This window comes from Paramormyrops kingsleyae, chromosome 1 (assembly GCF_048594095.1).
Source record: "Paramormyrops kingsleyae isolate MSU_618 chromosome 1, PKINGS_0.4, whole genome shotgun sequence".
Classification (NCBI taxonomy): Eukaryota; Metazoa; Chordata; class Actinopteri; order Osteoglossiformes; family Mormyridae; genus Paramormyrops; species Paramormyrops kingsleyae.
This window is the reverse complement of record NC_132797.1, coordinates 34,342,236-34,365,165: the sequence shown is the minus strand read 5'-3', so window position 1 is coordinate 34,365,165 and position 22,930 is coordinate 34,342,236. Positions and strand designations below refer to the sequence as shown.

The 22,930-nt window shown below is 45.9% G+C and overlaps 1 protein-coding gene across 5 annotated transcripts in view; it reads right to left on the bottom strand.

Annotated features, from left to right (window-relative positions):
• Positions 1-22,930, bottom strand: part of LOC111840644 (dynein, cytoplasmic 1, intermediate chain 2a-like) — a 23,811-nt gene extending 881 nt beyond the window's left edge. The window contains exons 1-16 of one of the 5 annotated variants that reach the window (XM_023805649.2): positions 22,798-22,930; positions 20,713-20,830; positions 18,460-18,574; positions 16,750-16,906; positions 15,927-16,034; positions 14,599-14,714; positions 10,115-10,204; positions 9,796-9,958; positions 6,793-6,892; positions 5,841-5,966; positions 3,737-3,883; positions 3,250-3,363; positions 1,515-1,648; positions 866-1,010; positions 407-547; positions 93-218 (exon numbers count right to left, since the gene is read on the bottom strand). In XM_023805649.2, coding sequence (XP_023661417.2) covers positions 93-218; positions 407-547; positions 866-1,010; positions 1,515-1,648; positions 3,250-3,363; positions 3,737-3,883; positions 5,841-5,966; positions 6,793-6,892; positions 9,796-9,958; positions 10,115-10,204; positions 14,599-14,714; positions 15,927-16,034; positions 16,750-16,906; positions 18,460-18,574; positions 20,713-20,820 — 1,890 coding nt within the window. In that variant the 5' untranslated portion in view covers positions 20,821-20,830; positions 22,798-22,930. Of the gene's footprint in view, positions 1-92; positions 219-406; positions 548-865; positions 1,011-1,514; positions 1,649-3,249; positions 3,364-3,736; positions 3,884-5,840; positions 5,967-6,792; positions 6,893-9,795; positions 9,959-10,114; positions 10,205-14,598; positions 14,715-15,462; positions 15,523-15,926; positions 16,035-16,749; positions 16,907-18,459; positions 18,575-20,712; positions 20,831-22,797 lie in introns of all 5 variants that reach the window. The other 4 variants (XM_023805651.2, XM_023805653.2, XM_023805652.2 and 1 more) reach the window with 4 other exon arrangements.

Genomic DNA, 22,930 nt, shown 5'->3' with positions numbered 1-22,930 from the left:
TCGAAACCATCACAGGACCATAGGCAGTCCTACCTCAGGTCCTCATTAGTATCCCTCAGATTACCCCCCTCCTCCCCCAGCCCTCAGCTCACCTCCCCAACATCATAGATGAGGATCTGCCCCTCTGAGTCGCCCACAGCGATCTCCCGCCCAGACTGGGTCCACCGGACTCGGTTCAGAGCTGGGCTTCCCTCCACAGAGATACTTGCAGTTGGAACCTGCAACACATGCATATCTAAATTAGAATGTCTCTCTCTACTGCTAACCAGCTTCACCCAGCGGTTAATAACACAGCAGCTGCTTCAGGTAATAATGACATCATCTTCACAGTGCCGGCCAGTGCATCAGAAAGTTCCGGATGGACACGTGCGATTCACCAACAGAGGCACGCAATGGCTGTTTTTACCTCAGTGTCGTTGTTGAGGTTCCACAGGTCGAGGTGGCCCACCCCATCGACGCAGGCGAACAGCGCGGGATTGGTGGGGGACCACATTACGTCGTACACGTAGTCCGAGCTGTCCTCGAAGGAGTACAGTGGCTTGTTGTTCTGACGGGGTGACGGGGGGTGGAGTCAGAAACGAGAGTTGCACATGGGTTACATCATCTGCGCCGTGGCGCTCCCCCACCCCACCAATAAATAAACATGCCAGCGGTATACCGGGGGGGGGCGGCTTGAGGATTGAATAAAGCAGTTACACCAAAACATCATTTACTGATGGGAGGTGGACTGCAGTGGGCATGCAGATGTATGCTGACAGTGGCTCAAGTCCATCCTGCCTGTAAGTACTCAGCATGACCTACTGTGCTGAATATGGCAACTTCTTCTATGCTCCCTCAGCTCCCTAACTGAATGTAAGCCCCCTACCTTGGTGCTCCACAACTTGACGGTCCAGTCGAAGGATGAGGTAACGAAGAGGTGCGAGTAGTCGATGGGCCCGCCCACCGTGTGGCAGTGGATCCCTGTGATGGGCCCATGGTGGCCCTCAAACATCTCACTGATGCCCGCTTTGCTGTGTGGCAGAGAGGTGACACTGTGAGAACGGGCAGTGCCCCGTGCCTCCCCCACCCAAGGAAGCAGCAGATGCACATGGGCACTCTATCGGATTCCTTCAAAGGAGCGGGCGCTGCCAATCGCAGGCGAGCATCGGTCAGCTTAAAAAAAAAATCACAGAAAGATGAGGCTGATGCCACATCGATATGCCGGATTGAGCATTAAGCTGAAACGACAGTAATGCTTAACATTAGTCAGGAGGAGAATATTACATTTATCTGTTTTCCTGGTTGCTTATCCTGTATGGGGCAGTGGGCCTACAGCCTTGTCCCAGGAAGCACAGAGCATAACATGGGACACCCAGGACAGGAGGTCAGTCCAAAACAGGAGACAGACAGAATGACACTATGTGGCTAATCTAGTTACAGAAAATCATCTAGCGGCAGGTTTTGAAGCCACTGCACCAGCCCTTTACCATCATGCTGCTCAAGGGCAATGATGCCTCTGACTGTGGGCCACATACCTGCCATGACGGCAAGCCATGTAGACGGACCCGTCCTCGCTCCCCACCACAAAGTTATTGACGTCTCCAAGGGGGAAGGACATGCCGGTGACGGCCACTGCTTTGGACTGCTTGAACACCAGCTCCAGGCTGTCCTGCAGTGGCACACACTGGGATTTTACCTCTAGCGAAAAACACAAACAAAACTAACAAGGAGCAGGTTAAAAAATATCAACAATAATTATGGCCTAAAAGCCTAGACATGCCTAAAATCATCAGTGGGGCGGTGAGAGAGCTGTTTGAATGAAACTGTGTGCCTCCTTGGCTCAGGAAGATGAACACTTGGAAAATCTCTCTGGCAGGATCAAAACCACTCCACACGCCGGTTCATACGTCTTCTCACACGGACAGGCATATGACACAACTGACATAAATGTGTCACGCCCCGTTCCGTCCGATGCTAATGTGTGCCACGCCCACCTCGTTACCTCCTGTTTCTGCCTGATTATTCCCACCTGTTGCTCGTTACCCTTAGCTTGTCTTTTGTATTTAGTCCGAGTCTCAGTCAGTCTTCCCCAGATCCGTCATTGTATTGTTTCGATGTTTGTGCCTGTCAGCCATCCCGTCGTTAATAAACCCCATCTGTCCGTATTTACGGCTCCATTCGCCTGCTTTCCGGCTCGCCTGATCCCAATCGTGACAAAATGAACTTCACCTGCAGACAAACACTTGCAGCACCAAGTGTCCACGCAGCCACTGACCTTGCTAGTCCTCACCTAAGACTCCGTTTTGCAATACTGTCCTTTCCTCCTCCCTGATACATTCTGCACAACCATCACTCCTCACTCGATTAAAACAAGAAATACTTTTGCATGCAGAGGTAAAAATGAATCTTTTTTTCCTTGCAGAATGAAGATGTAGATTATGAGCCGGCGATAGATATAGATGGATAGATATAGACAGATATATAGATAGAGATAGATAAATATAGATAGATATAGATGGATCTTAAAAATAAAAATGGCTCCCATCTTAAAAATAAAAAAGGATAAATAACTAAAAGAGAGAATTTAACAAAAAAAAAACCCACACAGTAATTTCAAAAGTACCAACCATATGCTGTAAACATAAAATAAATTACTGTCATAACAAAAGGATTCATAAATAACTGTCATTCCCAGATCATTGTTTGAGTGATTTCATAGCAGCATTCAGAGTGGCGATAGCCTTTATTTAAAGGGCGGGTAGGTGCATGTTACTGAGCGGGGAGAGGAGAACCAAAGCCAATGAGGTGCTGGTGCTGAGCCAGTTCTACGCTTTTCAACTGCCAATCATCTGGTGCCGTGCCTCAAAAACTGGCTTCGGCCTGGCTCCAGAGAATTGGTCTGCCAAACTGCCAACCCATGATGTCTGTGTGTGGGAGCGGCTACAATGTGTTGTAAACTTCAGCAGAGCCACATTTTTTATTTCCAGTACTTGATGTTTTGTCTGATTTTAGTGTTTGCTGAAAACATAAGAACCAGAATTTTATTTAGCATTAGCCTAAACAAAACATATTTAATAAACTGCAAAATGGCACACGGCCATAGTTATGTGCATACTCACCGTCAGTTATAAATGTTATTAACCAGCAGAAATGCAGGCTGGTTCTCAGGATCTGGCACCTGAGAACCAGCTCCCTGTCAGAACCGGCACGGCACTATTGCAAAAGAGGTATCCGGTGAGTGGAGGCACCCCTGAAGGCCCTGGCTCTCACCTGAGGCTGGGAGAGCATGTCCAGGCTCCAGGAGCACATCTTCCCGTCCGTGGAGATGCTGATCAGGTTGTGGGCGTTCTGCGTGCCCACCACATTGACGCAGTAGACGGGATGCTGGCTCACACACAGAAGAGAGAGCTAGGCTTCACCACACGCGAGGCTTACAGTCTACTCCACTAACTTCCCTTCTCACTGGCATCCACATTATAAATGTATATGATGTAAGAAAAATACAGGATACAACACAATAAAACTGAAATAAACCTCTCACCAAGGAAGCAAGGATTCGCATATCACATATTCAGTACAGGGCAGTGAGCAGCTTAGCCAAAGAAGTACAGGATACAAGAGAGGAAACACCCTGGAAAGGATGTGTACACGTGTACACACACGCACACACGCGCATGCATAGCATAACATGTCGCCCCCCAACACCCAGAGTGTACCCTTTGACCCTGACCATGTGACCTTGCCATGTGACCATTACCGTGTGTGCCGCGGCTGACAGAGGGGTCCTCTGCACGGGCGTCCTCTTGTTGTTACGGTTGTCCCACAGGACAATCTGGCCTGAGTAGGTGCCCCCCACTACCAGGTTGGGGTGAAACTTGGCGAAGGTGGTGGACATCACGGCAGACTGCTCGGAGGGGATGAGAGAGAGAGAGAGAGAGAGAGGGTGAAGAGGTCACAGCGCCACACACTGGCTGTTAGAGATGCAACCCCTGTCGCCGGACTTCACCATGCATCACATGCAGATGCCGCTGTGAAACGATGAGGCCGTTTACCGGATTCCTGGGGGGCCTGGATCAGGTTTTAAAGATATATAAACCACTGTCATTTCTATTCACCCCACCCACCCACACACGGACACACACACATACGCACACGCACACAAATGAGCCAAAACATTATGACCCATGTGAAGTGAATAACGTTGATTGTTTAATTGTGCTACGGTCTGGCATATACTAAACAGTAACCTAAAATAGCATAGTCAATATGTTTAATGCAAAAGGAATGGGCAGGAATAAAGATCTGCATGACTTTGATAAAGGCCATTTCATTATATCCTAACGACTGGGTCAGAGCATCTCTGAAACCACAAGGCTTGTGGGGAGCTCGTGGTGAGGACCTACTGAGAGCTATCCCATGTAGCACGAACCAACAGAAGTGCACAGATAACTGTAACAATGGTCATGAGAGTAATGCACCATGACTTCAGGGGTGTGCACCATTTAGAACTGAATTGTGAATGGTCCTGAAATTCCAATTTAATAAGTAAATCTGAATTGAACTGCGGTTGAATTCAAGTTTGAATTTATGGGTGTAGAATTAAAAAAATGTAACTTAATTCAAACAAATTCATATCCATAGTGTAGGTGCAGCATTTAATAATACAGACCATTTCAATATGATCCAGAAAGGATGCTGTCAGAATGACAGCTATGTATTCTCCAGACAGCTCTGCCCCCCCCCCCAATCTATGGATGGATCAACAGGAAATGTGAAAGCCAATGAATTTGTTTTTACCTGAATGTTGACTTCTAAGTCATTACACATAACTGAAACTACATCTATTCATTTATTGCACAATTGGACATACATACATTCACTTTCTCCAACAGTTATGTGGTTAACTATTTCAATGTCTAAATGTTGTATTTCTCATTTACACCAACATTGTCTGTGACAACAGTAATAACTGTAACAGATACACTGCTGGTATACACAGAGTCCTGGAGCATCTGTGGAATTTGTTGGACCGACAAGTCCGATTGATGGCTACACAGCACCACATGCTCGAAGCCCTGGTTGTTGTGACACATTACTCCCATGAGAATCATCAAAATTATACGCCATTTGTGCCACAGTAGTCATTCTGTTGGTTTGTATCACAAACAGAATGTTGGTTTGTGATACCGTTGTTCACATCCTACATCGACGAGTCCTGGTTACCCAGCACCTTGTCTCTGGTTCATGGTTTTTCCTCCTCAGACCACTCTCTGTAGGTACGCGCCATGGCTGACCATGAGCACCCCCAAGCCTTGCTGTTCTGGAGATGCTGACCCAGTCTCCTGACCATAACGATTTGGCTTTTGTCACTCAGATCTTTATTCCTGTCCCTTTCTTCTGCATTAAACATGTCTACTACAAGTACTGAATGTTAGATTACCATGTAATGTATCCCAGACCTTGACACACACCAGTTTTGCTATATACAGCCAACACTTCTGTTCTGTCATATTTGTTGGGGGGAGTCTGCTGTAACCCTAGGCCGGCCCCACACGTGTCTCCACTTAGCTGATGCTGTCCTGGGAAACCTGTGCTAACACTGAGCAGGCTGGGGGGGGGGGGGGCAGCGGGATGAGGTGCAGGTCGCCATAGCAATGGCGGCGTACAGCCCACATTGAGTACACTCACTGCGAATGATTAATTACTTGCTCGTTCACCCAATCATTCACGTTGGCGGCTGTTAGCAGCCACCAAAAAAAAAACAAAAAAACGTGTGCAGACAGATGTGATGGAGGCGGAAAGCCAGGCGGGTGAAATCACAGTGCAGGAGGATGGGGGGTGATCCTGATCTCCACACGCACCTGGCAGTGGAACACGTACTCGGGTGTGGTCTTCCTGTACTTCATGTTCCACACGAGGGCGACGCCGTCAGGCTCGTGGGGGGCTTCCTCGTTGTTGTTGTAGGAGGCGACCAGTAGCTCTGGGTACTTCAGAGACACGAAAATCCCACCTCAGTCAGCAGGAAGTCGCTCCTGCCCCAGGGCACCCCTGCTGCTCCCCACTTTATATTCTTAGCAACATTCTTAGGAGCCTGCATCAAGCCCCCAGGCCTTCCTCAAGATTTATTACAGGGAAGTCACCCCCCCCCCCCCAACAGAAGCAGGTTGGAGTAACAAAGAGAACGCCACAGATCAACGCGTCATAGAGGTTAAATTTGGGGGGGGGGGGGGGGGGGTCCTGGCTCTGTGCTTAAAAACACTGCAGCAAACCCAGTTCTGTGTGTCGAGCTAACGTACACTAACAAGTCATCTGCCCCTTCCCTCCTGTGCTGTAAACCTGAGCCTCACTGTCGGGGGAATGTCCCTTTCTGGCCTAAGGAAGGGGTGTGGGGGGGTGTTAATGCTGCCTCGGGTACACACAGGTAATTTATGTGCACAGACAGGACGGAAAACCCTTGAGCCACATCTTTGGTGATGTGAACATTTTGTCACTGTGTGCAAAGAGACACGTGGTGTAATGCAGTCTTCACAGGAGCAAAAGGAGAGACCATCTCCTTAGGAGCCACGAGCAGAGAGCAAATGCTGCAGACTGCATGGAGGAGAGACTGTGGGCCAACATCCACAAGGGACAGGTCCCTTGGGAGCCACGAGCAGAGAGCAAATGCTGCAGACTGCGCACAGGAGCGACTAAGGGCCAACATCCACAAGGGACCGGCACCTCAGGAGTCAAGAGCAGGACAGGAAATGCTAACATCAGGGGGCCAGTCAAACAACCAAAATGGCGTCTCCTACGGGGCGGAGTTGGGGGTCTTACCTGAGGGGACCAGTCCAGACAGGTGACCACACGATGCTTGGACCATTGCTCGTCTGTGAATTGCCTATTGAGAGACAGCTTGGCCCCTGCTTGGATCTCTCTAAAAGGAACAGCAGAGGAGGGTGAGCAAACTGCAGGGCACGGAGGTAATGACCATACCCCATCAGCCAATGACCATGCCCAATTACACACCTAATCACCCCATTGACCAGGGCCCATCACACACCCAATGACCACGCCCCATCATACACCCAATCGTCCAATGACCACAAACCATCGCATTCACATCCTGTGCAACACTGCTGAGGACCTAAGCTTCCAAAAGTAAAATAATAAATGTTACACTCATACTCAACATCATATCTGTAATATTTTGTTTTGGTTAATAGCTAGACATTTTATTTTATTTGAATAGAATGAGACATTCACCCTCCAGTATAGGGACATGGCGAGCCTGTTCCAGGCAGCACAGGGCAGGGGTCACCCTGGACGGGATGTCAGTCCACTGTCGGGTACAGGGCAGGGGACACCCTGGACGGGATGTCAGTCCACTGTCGGGTACAGGGCAGGGGTCACCCTGGACGGGATGTCAGTCCACTGTCGGGTACAGGGCAGGGGTCACCCTGGACGGGATGTCAGTCCACTGTCGGGTACAGGGCAGGGGACACCCTGGACGGGATGTCAGTCCACTGTCGGGTACAGGGCAGGGGACACCCTGGACGGGATGTCAGTCCACTGTCGGGTACAGGGCAGGGGACACCCTGGACGGGATGTCAGTCCACTGTCGGGTACAGGGCAGGGGACACCCTGGACGGGATGTCAGTCCACTGTCGGGTACAGGGCAGGGGACACCCTGGACGGGATGTCAGTCCACTGTCGGGTACAGGGCAGGGGTCACCCTGGACGGGATGTCAGTCCACTGTCGGGTACAGGGCAGGGGTCACCCTGGACGGGATGTCAGTCCACTGTCGGGTACAGGGCAGGGGTCACCCTGGACGGGATGTCAGTCCCAAAATTCACAGTTTGGTACAAACCTCGGTTTTGGGTACACAGTTTGGTGAGATGCTGGTACAGCAGGGATTCAAAATTCATTTTGAAATTATTCACTACTAAAACTACAAACACAATTAGGAACAAATGTTAAACCAAAGGCAATGTGTTTCACGTCAGTGTACCTGAATGACAAAACATACGGCACGCTTATTTGCACAGTAAAAAAAAACAAGCAAAAAGTAAAATTTCAATAAGATGGCATGATGACAATCATAATGGACTAAATCCTGTTCTTGCTACTTTGCTACTACAGAGTATGGTCGCATATCTGTAGCCATAAACACCCATATAGCTGTAGTAACTTTTCTTACATGGTCTGACTTTTCCTGGAACCAGCACCTACGATGCCACGTGGAGACTACATGCAGAGGCTGTTTCTGCTTCGCTCCGGTGATACACACACTTGGATGATGTAGTTTCAAATGAGTTCACTTTGCTTGTTTTCAGCAACATATGCAAGCTCAGTATAGCAAAGCTGGGCGACACTCTTGGTCTTATTAACTACTCTTTTTCCAATGTTGGTGTAATTCATCGGAAAACCAAAATGTTCCCAAACTGTTGATTATAACTGACTGTAACCAGCATTATCCGTAACCAACCGACAGCCACAATTAGCATAATGTTTTCCATACTGAAGATCTACTTATGAATTTAGGTTTCACTTGTGTCAAGAAATACAGTGGTACCTCAGTTCTCTAACCCCTTAGAACTTGAATTTCTTAAAAGTCGAACCAGCCAGTTCGAAAAAAAAATGACCTAGAGCTTGATCTGAATCTCAGAAGTCAAACCGTGAATGCCGACCTAAGATAACTTGTATGCGCGGGGAAATGAGCCACGCGGCATGTCTCTCAGCGGAAACAAAGGGTAACACTTCAGTCTCAGCCTTGCATTTGCTGCGATACATTCAGACAATGATAGACAGTAACAGTAATTATTATTATATAATAAAATACATTTAAAAATAAAGATTTCTTGTTCATTATTTTAATATTAACAATAAACCATTAATACATTTAATTATAATAATATTGTCGTGACAAGCGGGGACGGAACGGAGACAAAGGCGCAGACGTCAGGGAATCGGGGAATACGGGGTTTAATTACAGGTAAGGCAGGCAAAACGCAGACGGACAATACAATGACGGGACTGGGGAAACAAACTGAAACGCGGATGAAATACAGAGAGCTAATGAAAACAACCAGAAACAGCTGATCACATGGGAATTCCACACGGGGTTAACGAGGGGGCGTGGCACACGGAAGGAGCGGACTATCGGGGCAGGACACACTGTTTGGATACATTTATTTTCTTACTTTACAAATTACTGTTTTGATAAATGTGCTTAGATGTGTTTAGTACAATATATGCTCTTCTTGTTTTATCCGGTTCATTTTGTGTTTAAATGCTAAAAAAAACATATTTAGGTGTAATTTTTTGGGGCTGGGAACCAATTAATTGGTTTTCCATTATTTATGGGAAAAATTCGATCAGAACTCAAACTTTTTAGGATTCGATCTGGAGTTCTGAACGGATTAAGTTCGAGTTTCGAGGTACCACTGTATATTCATTTGTTTCGTTGTGTGTATCGTTACAGCCCTACGCGGGAAGCTGGGATCTTCCTGTGCAAACCTGCAATACACCTTTCCTCTTCCCACCACCCCCCCACCCCCGACAAGCTCAATAGCAGCAAGTCAGCAGAAAATTCAGCAAAACATTCTAGTCATAATATGGTTGTTTTTATTTCTTGGGACTAAACTCAACCTATTTTCCTACAAAGTCCACATTTACATATAGTACAGATTTCAAACAAATAACAGAAGTTTTGGTCATACTGTTATTAATTAAATCAATAAGCCTTTACTGGTTTTTATTAAGGCCCTTTCAGTAACTGAGTCTGACGCTTCGGCTCTGTTCATCCTCACAGCCAGAGTGCAGGGCCCATTCCTTACCCGTCCTTCTCCTGCAGGTCTCTCCCGCTGTAGTCAAAGAAGACGTCCACGTGCTCAGAGAGGGCGCGCTCCACGATGCGGCTGCTATGCTCGAAGAAGGTCACGAAGTCGCCCGAGTGCAGGATCTGCAGCTTCTCCTCCTCAGTGAGCTCGTGGGGAGCCGCTGCATGGGAGCAGACCGACACGTGCATGAACACATGTGCGTGCGCACACGCACACACACACACACACACACACACACACACACAGTGTGCAACACAGCGTTTTGAGCAAGACTTGAAGCTTCAAGCTGAAACCTTGGAAGTGCAGCTCTGCTTACCTTCTGCTTCTTCTTCCTTCTGGTCTGGTTTCTCCTCCTGGGTTTGCAGTACTGGCGGGGGGTGGGGTATCTCCTCCTCCTCATCCTCATCTTGGGGAGACAAAGAGACATTGAAAATGCAGTACTGCCTAAAACACGATCTCAACCTACCTGCACAGGAGAACCTCATGAAGATGCATAAAGAAAACCTGAATGCCACTTACAATAAAAATTTAGATTACCAAATAAAAATAAAAATTTAGATTACCAAATAAAAATAAAAATTTAGATTCAAATGAAATTTAGATAATTCTTCAATGCAAAGTATTAACTTTTTTAACAAGGTAAATTTCACAGGACTAACTAAATGGGGTTATTCTGTTGTCCTTGTCCACACATCTCAATGAAAAGACAGACTGCAAAGGATTGGACGTGAAGGAAGACCAAAAACAACACATGACATGAGACTCTTACCCCCCAATCAAGGCAACTTGACAGGTTGCTGCTTCCAGGCCACAGACACAGACAGCTACTCCTCCCTCCTCCAGCCCACACAGTGTCATGGAGTTACATTGGCTCCACTTGGTGGAGACAGCTTGGTCATTTCCATCTGACTGCACCCCCCCCATTCACTCACAGCTCCTCAGCCCCCTAGTACACCCAGTGCAATGGCTGTGGAGGCTCAGAAACACACCCTGCAACCACTAGCCTCACATTAATCAGCCAAGGATACAGAGACAGACAGAGACACATATAGGGAGACACACACAAACAGCTTAAAACCAAGGGCGTCCCCCACAGAATACACTGTCAGTGTATTCCTCTCGCACTGCCAGTGTATTCCTCTCGCACTGCCAGTGTATTCCTCTCGCACTGCCAGTGTATTCCTCTCGCACTGCCAGTGTATTCCTCTCGCACTGTCAGTGTATTCCTCTCGCACTGCCAGTGTATTCCTCTCGCACTGCCAGTGTATTCCTCTCGCACTGCCAATGAACGTGATAGCTGCATCTACTAATTAGACGTGCGATAAATAGCTTTGCAGATGTTGAGGGGCGGATCGCACGGAGCGACGGGCAGCAGGGCTCTGGTGAGCTTACAGGGCGGTGCTGATGAGCTGCTCCAGGAACCAAATGCAGAAGGTTAAAGTGCTTCCCTTCAAGGACCTCAAGCAGCCCCCCCCCCAATGGGGCCCATGTGGACCACCTGGAGACCCAGGGCATGATGCACCTGCCATCTAAAATGACCAGGGGAGGTGGGTAGATGCTATCCTAATGACCCCTGGGGGGTGGGAACGTGGTGGTACCTGCAGTTGAGAGGGGAGGGAGGCATGCTTGCTGGATCTCAAGAACATTTTGGAACCTTCTGCCAGTATACTAAAATCACCTCACCAAGCAAGGCCAACTGCATAATCTGTGTCAGTTTTTTTTTTTTTTGGGGGGGGGGGGGGGGGGGGGAGGGCTTCAGCTAGATTGGGGATTTATTACAAATAAAATGGTGAAAAGCAGACTGACAGGTGGTTTAAAACAAAAACAGCATCAGGGATCAGCGAACAGGCCCATGGATACTCGGGATTGGCTGGAATCAACATGAACAGTATTTACAAATCGAAGTATTTTAAACTCCTGGCTCATTCATTTAGAGTCTCTTTTAGCATTTCCACAAAACGAGGAATGCTGGCAAATATGTAACTATCTTGCCTGATGGCTGAATTCACGTTTTGAATGGTTTAATGTGGTTAACTGTTCTTTTCAGACATGCATACTGTAAATACATACACAGCTGAGGGCAAAGCATGGGCTCTGGGTGCAGGCTCAGGCCTTATATCCAGTGCCCCTGGAGAACTTCATGTGGCTTGTCAAAGTAATCAGTTCACCAGATCAAAGCCTGTTCTTTCACGTGCCTCCACTGACTAGGACTAGGGATAAGTCACATGATTCATTTCCTCCACAATACATTTGCTAAGTGGTACAGTAGTGCCTGCGGTTCACGAACACTGTAGCCTACGAACGATTTGGTTCGCGACCAAAAATACAGTGAAAAAAATGCATTGGTTCACGTATAGATTTTGGTCGGCGAACAGATGCCTCGACCAGATTCCTTTTTTTATACTAGTGTAGCATTGGTGGGGTGCATGTCCCAGCATGTCCCAGCATGCCCCAGCATGTCCCAGCATATGCCAGCATGCCCCAGCATGTGCCAGCATGCCCCAGCATGTGCCAGCATGCCCCACGTGCAACTGTAAATAGAAGGACCACAACAGGCAACCTACGAGCACCGAACCCAAATACACAGACGGGAAATGCAAGGTTGTCAGACGCAGAACTGCAAGATGCACACACGGTGGAAGATTTACACACGCTAAATACACGCGAGGATCGGACCGGGTATACACAAGTCACGGGCAAACACACGCGTGACCATAGGGAAATGCAACCATTAACATTAACAACAACAATACAAGGGTTAAAGTGTTTGGAACAAACTGGTTCACATCCAGGGAAAACAATTACAGAATGGCCCTCATTTTAAATTAAGCAGCCTTATCTTGCTCTGACATTCTAATACAACGATGATGACAGAATGCTGATACCCAACACAACAGTGGCTTCTAAACAGCCCCGAGAACCCAAGGGACCCGCTCACTTGGATCACACAGCAAATTCTCAGATGGCACCATCAAAAGCACCAATGCCGAGTCCAGTGAAGCATGAGAATTGTTATTTTGAGGGCAAAGACCCAAGTGTTGCAGAAAACCTAGTAGCGACTGATGATGGAGCAGCGATGGAGGTGCGGCTGTCTGCGGAGCTGGCAGCAGGTCGACCGTGCAGCACTGATGGGTGACCTCACGCATTTGGGCAACACGCAGTGCCTGGACAGTGCCTGTTTAATGCCATGAGTCCTGGTTGCCTGGATCACTGCATTTCTGAGAAATGGGGTAATCATGGGGAAACCATGAGAAATGGGGGTGTCTTTCTTATGTCTCTTTACACACTTCTGACTCAGGATTGTTCCTCGGGGACAAGCAAAAAGACACAAAGTACAAAATACACCATATATGTCATAAAAGCGAGTGTGCACACAGGCACACCTGTAATCTTTAATCATATCTTTAATCATATCTTTAATCATATCTTTAATCATATCTTTAATCATATCTTTAATCATATCTTTAATCCCTATCCAGCCCTAACCATAACCATAAGTAAGCAAACAAAATGCAAGTTTTTGCATTTTTATTTTTTTGATTGCAGTCACGGATATTTTAGAAAATTGAGTTTTCCCTTACGGTCCCCATAAGGTAAAAAAAAATGGGTATTCATCACATTTGGTCCCCACAAGGTAAGGTATATCTGGACCATGCACACCTACACACATCCATCCAGGTCAGGGTCACTGTGGGGGTCTGTAGGATTGTAGTCCATCAAAGGGCTCATATATATATATATATATATATATATATATATATATATATATATATATATATATACCCAACACAACAGTGTTGTGTATATATATAGACACACACACACACACACACACACACACACACACACACACACACACATTTACCTAAGAAACCCCTATTAACATTGATTTAATTAATCTGTGCTCTGACTGGGGACTCAATCAAATAGCATGAGAAACCACCAGCCAATCAGAATAAAATAAAGGCAAGTACATTTAAAGCAAGCCACTTGTCACAAGTGGCCATTGAATTATTTTAATGACTGAAAAATGTATTGACCTCCCTCTGAATTCCAAGTCTTTAAATCAATTTTAACTAAAGCTCAAATTTGCCGAGACCCCACAACCTCCAGCACAGCATTACTTTGCAGACACGCCATGCGCGGTTATTCCAGGATTCCCCCCTTAAATACAGTGGTGCTCCTTAAACAGCAGTTAGCTTTTCCTGTTTGTAGTGTTTCCTCTCCAGCAGGCATCTCCCCTGTCCGACCTCACACGTCATTACAGTCATTTCTTCAGTAAATCCCAGACTCTCTCCATGAATCTCCAAGAAAAAAAAAAACCCCACAAGGAATTACAGCAATTAAAATGGAGGGGGGGGGGGTCAATCCTTTACTTTAAATTTAACACTTTTCCGCAATTACAAGCCCAAGACCTTTGTTTTACCTAGAAGCACTCCCAGACAAACAAGTCAGATGCAGCCCAGTAGGTAGTTGCCTCCATTGCCTGAAACGAACCAGACACGCCCTGGCTATCCCCAGCCCCCCCCCCCTCCCACCTGTCAGCTGACCTTGAGAGAGCTACATTAATGGCACCCCCTAACAAGGTGACTGAACTCTCAATCTGAGCTGCAGCTAATGGCTTGGTGCCCGACGGGTGCATTTTGCTTTGAGCATGTCAGGTGACAGGAAGAGGCGGGACAGACGAATTACTCAGTGAGAGAGCTGAAGCATTAGAGGCCTTTACCACTGATCGGTAAGGGAGGTGCAGATAAAAAGGCAGCGGGGGGGACAGTCACAGAAAAAGGAGTGGGGGCTTGCCTTCCTTCTCCTGTGCCATGACGGGGGTCTGCGTCTCCTTCGTGTAGGACACAGTCTCGCGGGGAGGGAAGTCCACGTGGACGATCTTGGCCATGCCCAGCTTCACGGCGGCCCGTCTATGGGGAAACACAGCTTCAGATAGGGGAAACACAGCTTCAGATAGGGGAAACACAGCTTCAGATAGGGGAAACACAGCTTCAGATAGGGGAAACATAGCTTCAGATAGGGGAAACATAGCTTCAGATAGGGGAAACATAGCTTCAGATAGGGGAAACATAGCTTCAGATAGGGGAAACACAGCTTCAGATAGGGGAAACACAGCTTCAGATAGGGGAAACACAGCTTCAGATAGGGGAAACATAGCTTCAGATAGGGGAAACATAGCTTCAGATAGGGGAAACATAGCTTCAGATAGGGGAAACCAGAAATTAGACACCCAGGTGAAAATAGCAGAGCTGCTGAAGCAGGGACCTCTGCACCACTCATGCTTCTGGGGCAGCATGTCTGCTTCAATCCCACTTCACTTCCCATCAAACCCAGGAGTTCCACCCCCTCGCTTGGCAGCCAGGCAGAGCAGAGGGTCACACCCCGCCTGCGACTGACAGAAGTTCATTTTTGCACTCTCTCTATAGAGAGGACCTAAATGGACCAGAACCTGCCAGGACCAAGGAAAGGAACTCTGAGTCATGTGACATTAGTCATTTATTCATGAAGTTCATATTTAAATAATAGTTAATTTTATTATTTCAAATGCTAGAGGGTGTGGGGCAGGAGGAATGAAATAAATTCAGGGGGGGGGGGGGGTCGGGGGGAGTGTGGGAGGTGAAAAAAACAGCACAGAAGAGAGAGAAAATGTTGTGGTACCCCAGGTCAGAGTCAGAGTGCAGCTGGAGAGTGGAGGGGTCCGAGTCCCAGTGCAGAGTCCTGTTAGCAGCCCGCCGGCAATGAGGGGTTAGTGAGAGAGGACAGCAGGTTAAGAGGCTCAGCGGAAACACCATGCTGGCCGACCCCACGGCTAACCGCAAGGCAAGCTGTCTACGTCCCGTCCTCTGAAGGGGACATCCCATAACGACAGACAGAGGTGAGGGGGAAACAGAGAGCTCTACACCAGCCTTACACTAAGTTCAGTTTTCATTTCACAAGATCAGGAACAGGCAGTAGCATTTAAAAATCGGCAACTGTACTTTATTGCACATTTCGTCTCTCTAAATAGAACAGTATGTATTACATTATTTATGTAATACATACTGCAGCCTGGGTTAAGTGCACATATTAGATAGTGCGATGTTCTGTGTACTGCCAGAAGCTATTCTTAGAGTCATATTCACCCCTTATGTCCAGCTGTGACCCCAGCCACAGGTCCTGCCCCTCCGGGGGTACAGGGGGACAGCAGTGGGGGCCTCAGGCTGTACCCGTGTGTGTCACAGGGCCATGGCCTATTTGGGAGGGGGAAGAAGATGGCTGGGGTGACCCAGAGAGGGACGAGGCCGTGCTTGGGGGTTAAGTGTGGCCCTGGGCGCCAAAAGACACCACTTTTATCATCCAATCAGGGCTCTGCTAATCAGATTCCACACAAAGTAAACAAACAGCCCTGCGTCCCCTCTGAATGGACCAGTCAAACAAATACTCCCCAGCCTTCAACGTGACATACTTAAGCGTATGTGTTAGAAATGCATTTCACCTCAGCACTCATCAAAACTGCAAAATCAGCCTTATACAATGATTCTGATTCCCAGCCGGTGGTCAGCGCGGCTACAGACGTCATTCTGCGGATAATTCCATTTATTTACCATTATCCAGGCATTTCATGTTTGTGCTTCAAATCCTTGCTTTTAGGCTCAACATGCACCATGACAATTAAAAGTAAACCTAGTAAATGTGTGTCCGAATATATCCATACATGCAGACGGGCACACACAGCCGTACCCTGCAGGTTCCCAGCTCTAATTAAAAATAAAGAAGTACACCTCCCACAAAAAGAACCGCTATCCTTGCAGATTAAAAGGCAGACACGCACAGGGGGTGCCACAACAAACAGCATTCCGGGTAAGGCCTCAGGCCGGCCCGGCCTCCTCAGTCTAGGCGCGCACATATTAAAATGCAGACACTTTACAATACCCCCCCCCTTCATTCACACAGGTGTCATTATACCTGGGCCCCGCGGCGCCGTCGCTGGAGTCCTGGCTGCCCGCCTCGCTGGGCGTGCCCGCAGACTTGGAGGTGGGGGATGTGGGCGGAGGGGCTAGATAGTGAAAGAGACAGGTATCTGCCGTTACTATCCGCAGGGGTTGCGACGTCTGGATGGAAGCTGGGGCGAGCATGGGAGTCGGGAGGAGGGGCGGGACACAAAAAGCCGAAGCACAAAAAAAAAAAAACACAACATGGAAGGGGATGAACAGAAAGAGGGAAGGAGAGAGAGAGAGGGAGGTAGAGAGAGAGAGGGGGGAAACGTATGGTTAAATTCCATGCTTGGAAGTCATGCAGAAATGCAGTTAACACTCAGACAGGCAGGATGGCGCCCACAGGAACCAAACAGAGAGGTACAGACAGGACCACAGCAAGACAGACATGACATCTGACAGTGGTGCGGCTGCATCGAGCCACTACAGACACTTATGCTAATGTTAGCATGGTATCAGCATGAAACCAGGACACTGTCTGCATGGTATTACTGAGGCATTTCAACACTGCTCCATATAAGATGCAGAAAGGGCCAGAATAAAGAGCAGAGGAAACACAAGCATCTCATATTTCCCGCTTTACTTTCAAATCCAAAACTACAAATGTGAAGATCTCTTTACTCACAGCAATCTCTGTGTTATAATGAAGTATCCAGGCATAAAGAGCTCATAGAGATAAGACAGTTACCATAAGGGAGCAGGGTGTACCCATCTTTAACACAGGGTACAATAAACCAAAGATTAAATTACTGTTGAAATAAATAATGAACAGGAGCAGATCACAGGACATCAAGCTACAAAGCTTAATTAAGGATAATGAACTGGTGATAAATTCTTCATTGCGGCTGAAACTATTTTATATACTAACTTGAAACGCTGTAACTGTCCTGTTCCCATTTTACAGCCCCACAGACCAGTCAGTACTGGTGGCACAAGGTAAATATAGCTTATTCAGGCAGAGTAATGTTCTAATCTCAATAATAAGGGGTCATGGTTGGACATTGGCATAAATACAAAGACAGCCACATAGCAACACCATGGGAATAACAAATATCACAAAATGGCTTAAATAAATCATTAAGAAATGTTTATGAAGCATGACTACAAAGGTGAGGTCATTACTAATTGGGCAGTGACACTTCAGTGTCTTTAAAGTTAGCCATTCAGGTCCAACTCAGAAGATCTATTATGCATAAACACAGTAGGAGCACAAACAAAACATGCTCATTTTAATCATGAAAACTTGAAAATGGGTAAAAATGGGTCCCTTCGATTCACAACACAGGTAGATGTTTGACAGAGCACTCAGATCAGCAAAGACGATTACCGTGCAATAACAGGCTAAATCTGTAAGTAACATTTCTGAGACCAGGCAAAAATGAAGGGTTATAAAATGGCCCGTTGGCTTTCTCAGAACTATTAACACCAGACTCCTCCTAACAATACTTCAATACCATTACTTTAGCCACATAGCATTTATTACTTCCTGACAAAATGATGCAGTGGTTCTCGCCACACAGCTGGATCAGCTGTGGATCACTTCTGCCCCCTAGTGGAAATTAAGCAAGTGGCAAATAAACATGAAGGTTAATTGCTAAACTCTTTTATAACTGGACTGCCTCAAGTTGGGAGATTGGTGAGTTCTCCTGCACACACCCCCACCAGCGCTCACAGCTCTCACCAACAGGAGCTTCCGGGGTGATCCCCATGCTCTGCAGCAGAGCCTCAGCCTCCCTCCTCTTTTTCTCCAGGTCAGAGTCATCCTGGGGTGGCAGCGTCTCCTTCTTCTGGTCGGCCTGGAATGGGGGCAACACAGAAGTACATTTCAGTGTTTACCCAATGACCTCAACGGCATGTCTGTGACCTGTCTGAGTTTAGTACTTTTTGACAGCGCGATCACCTCCTCCCCCTTCTACTCAGTACATTTCATCATGGTAAATCAATTATGGGGCTGGGGAAGTGCCCTCCTTTATTTCTTAAAAATCAAAGGTGACAACCCAACTCATGATTGGTAATTTGACTGACAAAGTCATGCATCTCTAGTTGGTCAAGCAATGACACAGTGAGGAACAACTATGAGATACTGAAAAGGATGATTGATTCGATTTAGTTTTTGGGACAACAGGAGAAGGAATTTAATTGTTCTTTTCCACCAGTGCAGCAGTGCCAGTGCCAAGCCAGTGACTAATTCGGAACGCTTTTCTTTTCCACTGCAGATTACCTGGTGCCAGGGCTGAGAAACTGGCTCAGGCAGGCAATTTTGAGGTTCCATGTCTGAAATGGCAAACCCCAGCTGTCTGCATGTGGGGAGGGGCTACAATGCACTCTACAATTCAGCAGAGCATCTGTTATTTTCAGCGTTTGATGTTTTGTTTGAGTGTTTGCTGAAAACATCCATAAATTAAAGGAGAGCTGAAGAAAGTAGGCTACACTTGTAGAACAGAGTAAATCATTAACATAAAAACACTACCAAAACTTCAAATAAAAAAAAAATAAAAAATAAAAAAGACGACTCACAAAATGTCCCCGGATGGAAAACATTTCAGTGCCCCACTGTTCTGTATGCATTGTTGGTAACCAGCCTCCGAATACTCTGATGAAAGTGATGTTTTCAATGAACTGCATCCCACTGAATCCAAGCTTAAGTTATCATTACCCGAAACATTCTTTGCCAAAAAAAATTTCAATTCAAAAATGTTTCATGCCCATTGTCGTGTGTGTACTCGCCATCTGTAATACTTTGTTTTGAACTAGTGGAAATGTGGGCCGGTTCTCAGGTTGTGCTATCGGCACCATCTGAGAACGAGCTCTGTCAGCATCGGCACGGCACTAGTGGAAATGTGGGCTGGTTCTCAGGTTGTGCTATCGGCACCATCTCAGAACGAGCTCTGTCAGCATGGCACGGCACTAGTGGAAATGTGGGCCGGTTCTCAGGTTGTGCTATCAGCACCATCTGAGAATGAGCTGTCAGCATCGGCACGGCACTAGTGGAAAAGACATATTAGTTACCATCTACATACTTACATATCAGATACCTTTTTATGAATTTCCTTTTTATATTAAAATGAGACTACACAAGCTTATACTGCAGATTTTCCCCATATCACATTGCAACAAAATCCAAAATATTGTCATAGTGAGAAAAATTCACATCTATACTTTCCTTTGTTGTTAAAGTTTTCACTCTTATTGTGTACCTGCAGTTTGTGTAAATTGAAATACAGGCAAATAAATTTGAAATGGGAGACATATTATACATTATGAATATGTGCATATACTGGTTATTAACAAGCACAGTATTAAGATTTAGATTAATATAAGGCATAATTTGCACCATAGAATTAATTGAAGCTTTATAAAATAAACTTTTAAAATTATAACATAAAGAACATTTTCGAAACATATATATTAAAACATACACAAAAGAATACAAGTAACCACCTAACTGGTGGGGAAAGATTCAGCAAATTGTCACGTAAATGGAATGTGCTATAATGAATAAGTATACTTGCAGACCTACATATCACAACAAGGACTCACAGCAATCAGGGAAAAACTCATTTATTATTTTTCACATCTGCAGGTAATCCTTCCAGTACTTCCAGAAATTCTACCAGTCGGTAACTGTGGGACGAGTCCGGATTAGATGGGCGGAGCGAGTGACGGGCTGTCTGAGGAATACAATGCTGTCATTTCCGACAGCACCAAATCTAGATGTATAATTAATATCGGAACTTCTTTGAATGATAAATCTGTCATGCTGTAAAAATCTGAATGCCTTTTTAAGAGGAGCTCCCCAGCCTACTGCTACAGGCTCCCTCCCAGCAGACCACTGGCTCATTTCTGCAGGATGTCCAGAGCCGCCTGCAAAGCACTGTCACGCCTTGTGTTTTACTTAATTGCAGGCACAGGTGACAATTCAATACCCGCTCACCTCTTTCTTCTTTCGCTCCTCCTCTTTCCTCTTCTTTTCCTCCCTGATCTGAGCCAGGCGCTGCTTCTTACGCTCCAGCTCCGCCTTCAGCTCGCTCTTGTCCGACATGGTGACAAAACTGGGGAGATACACAAAACGCAGGTTAAGTTTTCGTGAGCCTCTCCGCTCCATGTGCTGACTGATACAGGACTAAAACCAAGGGAGAACTGACCTTTGGGCCTGTGTGGTTTTAATGAACCAACACTGACTGCTCTATTTCTTTTTTGACTGATAGTGTTAACAAGCTATCATTTGTGAAGTGAACGCTATCTGTAGGGTTACATTTAGACTGGCTCATAACTGCCCTCTGGTGTCTGTTTTATAAATTACACCAGCAGCATAACCCTGACCACCTGGCCCTGGAGAACTATTCTGCCTCAGTTAAACCCCTTTTCTCTGACCCACTCAATCTCAAACTGCACAATGTGCCCTCGAAGTGATTAGGTGCATAAGCTGAAGAGTCTCTTTGTCATTCTTCTTAACAGCCCTCTCTCCATTGGAGGACGGCCCCTGTGTGTTTCAGTGGCCGGCTGGAGAACAGTCTCAAGAGATTGTCATTAATTGCAAAACTTTGATTTAATTTACTAAGTGCCACTTATTTTTCATTTTAAACAGGCCATATAACATAAAAAAAATTAATTCAAAAGCTTGATGAACCTTTTATTAAACATTACAACTGAACTGGCTTAGAATGGTATTTTCTGAATAAAATTTTGCAGTTTACATGATATAAATATATACATAGCATTCCATATAAACTATTATTTTTCTCCATTCCCAGAAAATTCTCTATGCCTTAACTGATTATGACACACATTACTGTCACTGAGGAAAAATGACACTAAAAGGCACACATTTAAACTGAACACTTAATTAATTAATAAATAGCTGTTTACAACGTGACCTTCACACTACAGGATTAAAATATTAACTGCTCCAGGCAGGTACTCTTAAATTCAGTACCCATGGTTAAATGAATTACAACACATTGATTTCTTATTACCATAAGACTTGGAAAAACACAGATGATCAAATTCTAGAAATCTGACAACTGACAGGCTACAGCCAATAATTACAAAATAAATTACAATAATTACAAACTCCACAAAATTAAATTGTAATGCTACACTAATACGCATATTCGGTGGTATAATACCATTTTCAAGTATATCTTGCTGTACAGAACTGGGCAAAATGTCAATATTTACAGTTCACCATCCAATGTACATCTTCATGAATAAATTAATATCCTGGAAACATTCTAACAAACACAAAATGATTTTTGTTGGGGCTTGGATACATGAACCCAGCTGGCACATACGTACGATCCCTACCTAATCTAATGACCTAATCTAAGAGATGTACAGATATTCAACACGCCGCAACAATTCAGGTACGAGTGAGTGTCATTCGTAGCTAAAGCTAAACCTAAACAGCCAAATTAAAAATAAAATAATGACTATGCACGCGTTCTCGATAGATAAATCGTAAACGATAAAGCATAATCCGCTGACAATTTTTGTGTAATAGTCAAGTAAAAAGCTACGACATGAAATACATTAAAGTGCTCTCTGACTATTTTTAGGCAGCCATGATACGCAGATTTATATAAACAGGCAGTCATCAGACTTAGTTAAGTTAGTCGATATTAGTTCAGCTTGCCAGCCGACGCCTCGCCGATTCCTGTAACTGTCAACATGAATTAGGCGTGAAACACAGAAAAGGACACAAAAGTTACACACGCTGCGGCACGGTGCGCCAAAGCCGCCCGGTCTTTCAGCTCATTCCCCAAAGCTTATACATCATTTTAAGGAATACATACGGAGCTTCCCAGGTATAATAACAGGCTTCCCAAACTTTTATGCTTTTCAAAAGGCATTAGCGCGAACCAGCCGGCTGTCTAACGACCTGACATAATTCCGACAAGCTTGGCCTACTAAGGCGAGCAAAATTGACAACTTCTAACAACGTTTTTGTCCTCTTTATCAGCTACTCGGAAGAACTTTCATAAATGTCATACTGGACTTTTGCTTTTGATGAACAAACCTGAAAGAGCGGCTTCACTTAATCTTCAAAAAATTAAGTTACAACCTGCGAATAACATGCAAAGCCCTTTCGCTTTGTACACAAAGTGGCATGGACGGAGCTACGGATGCTGACGAAGGACATCACGACAACG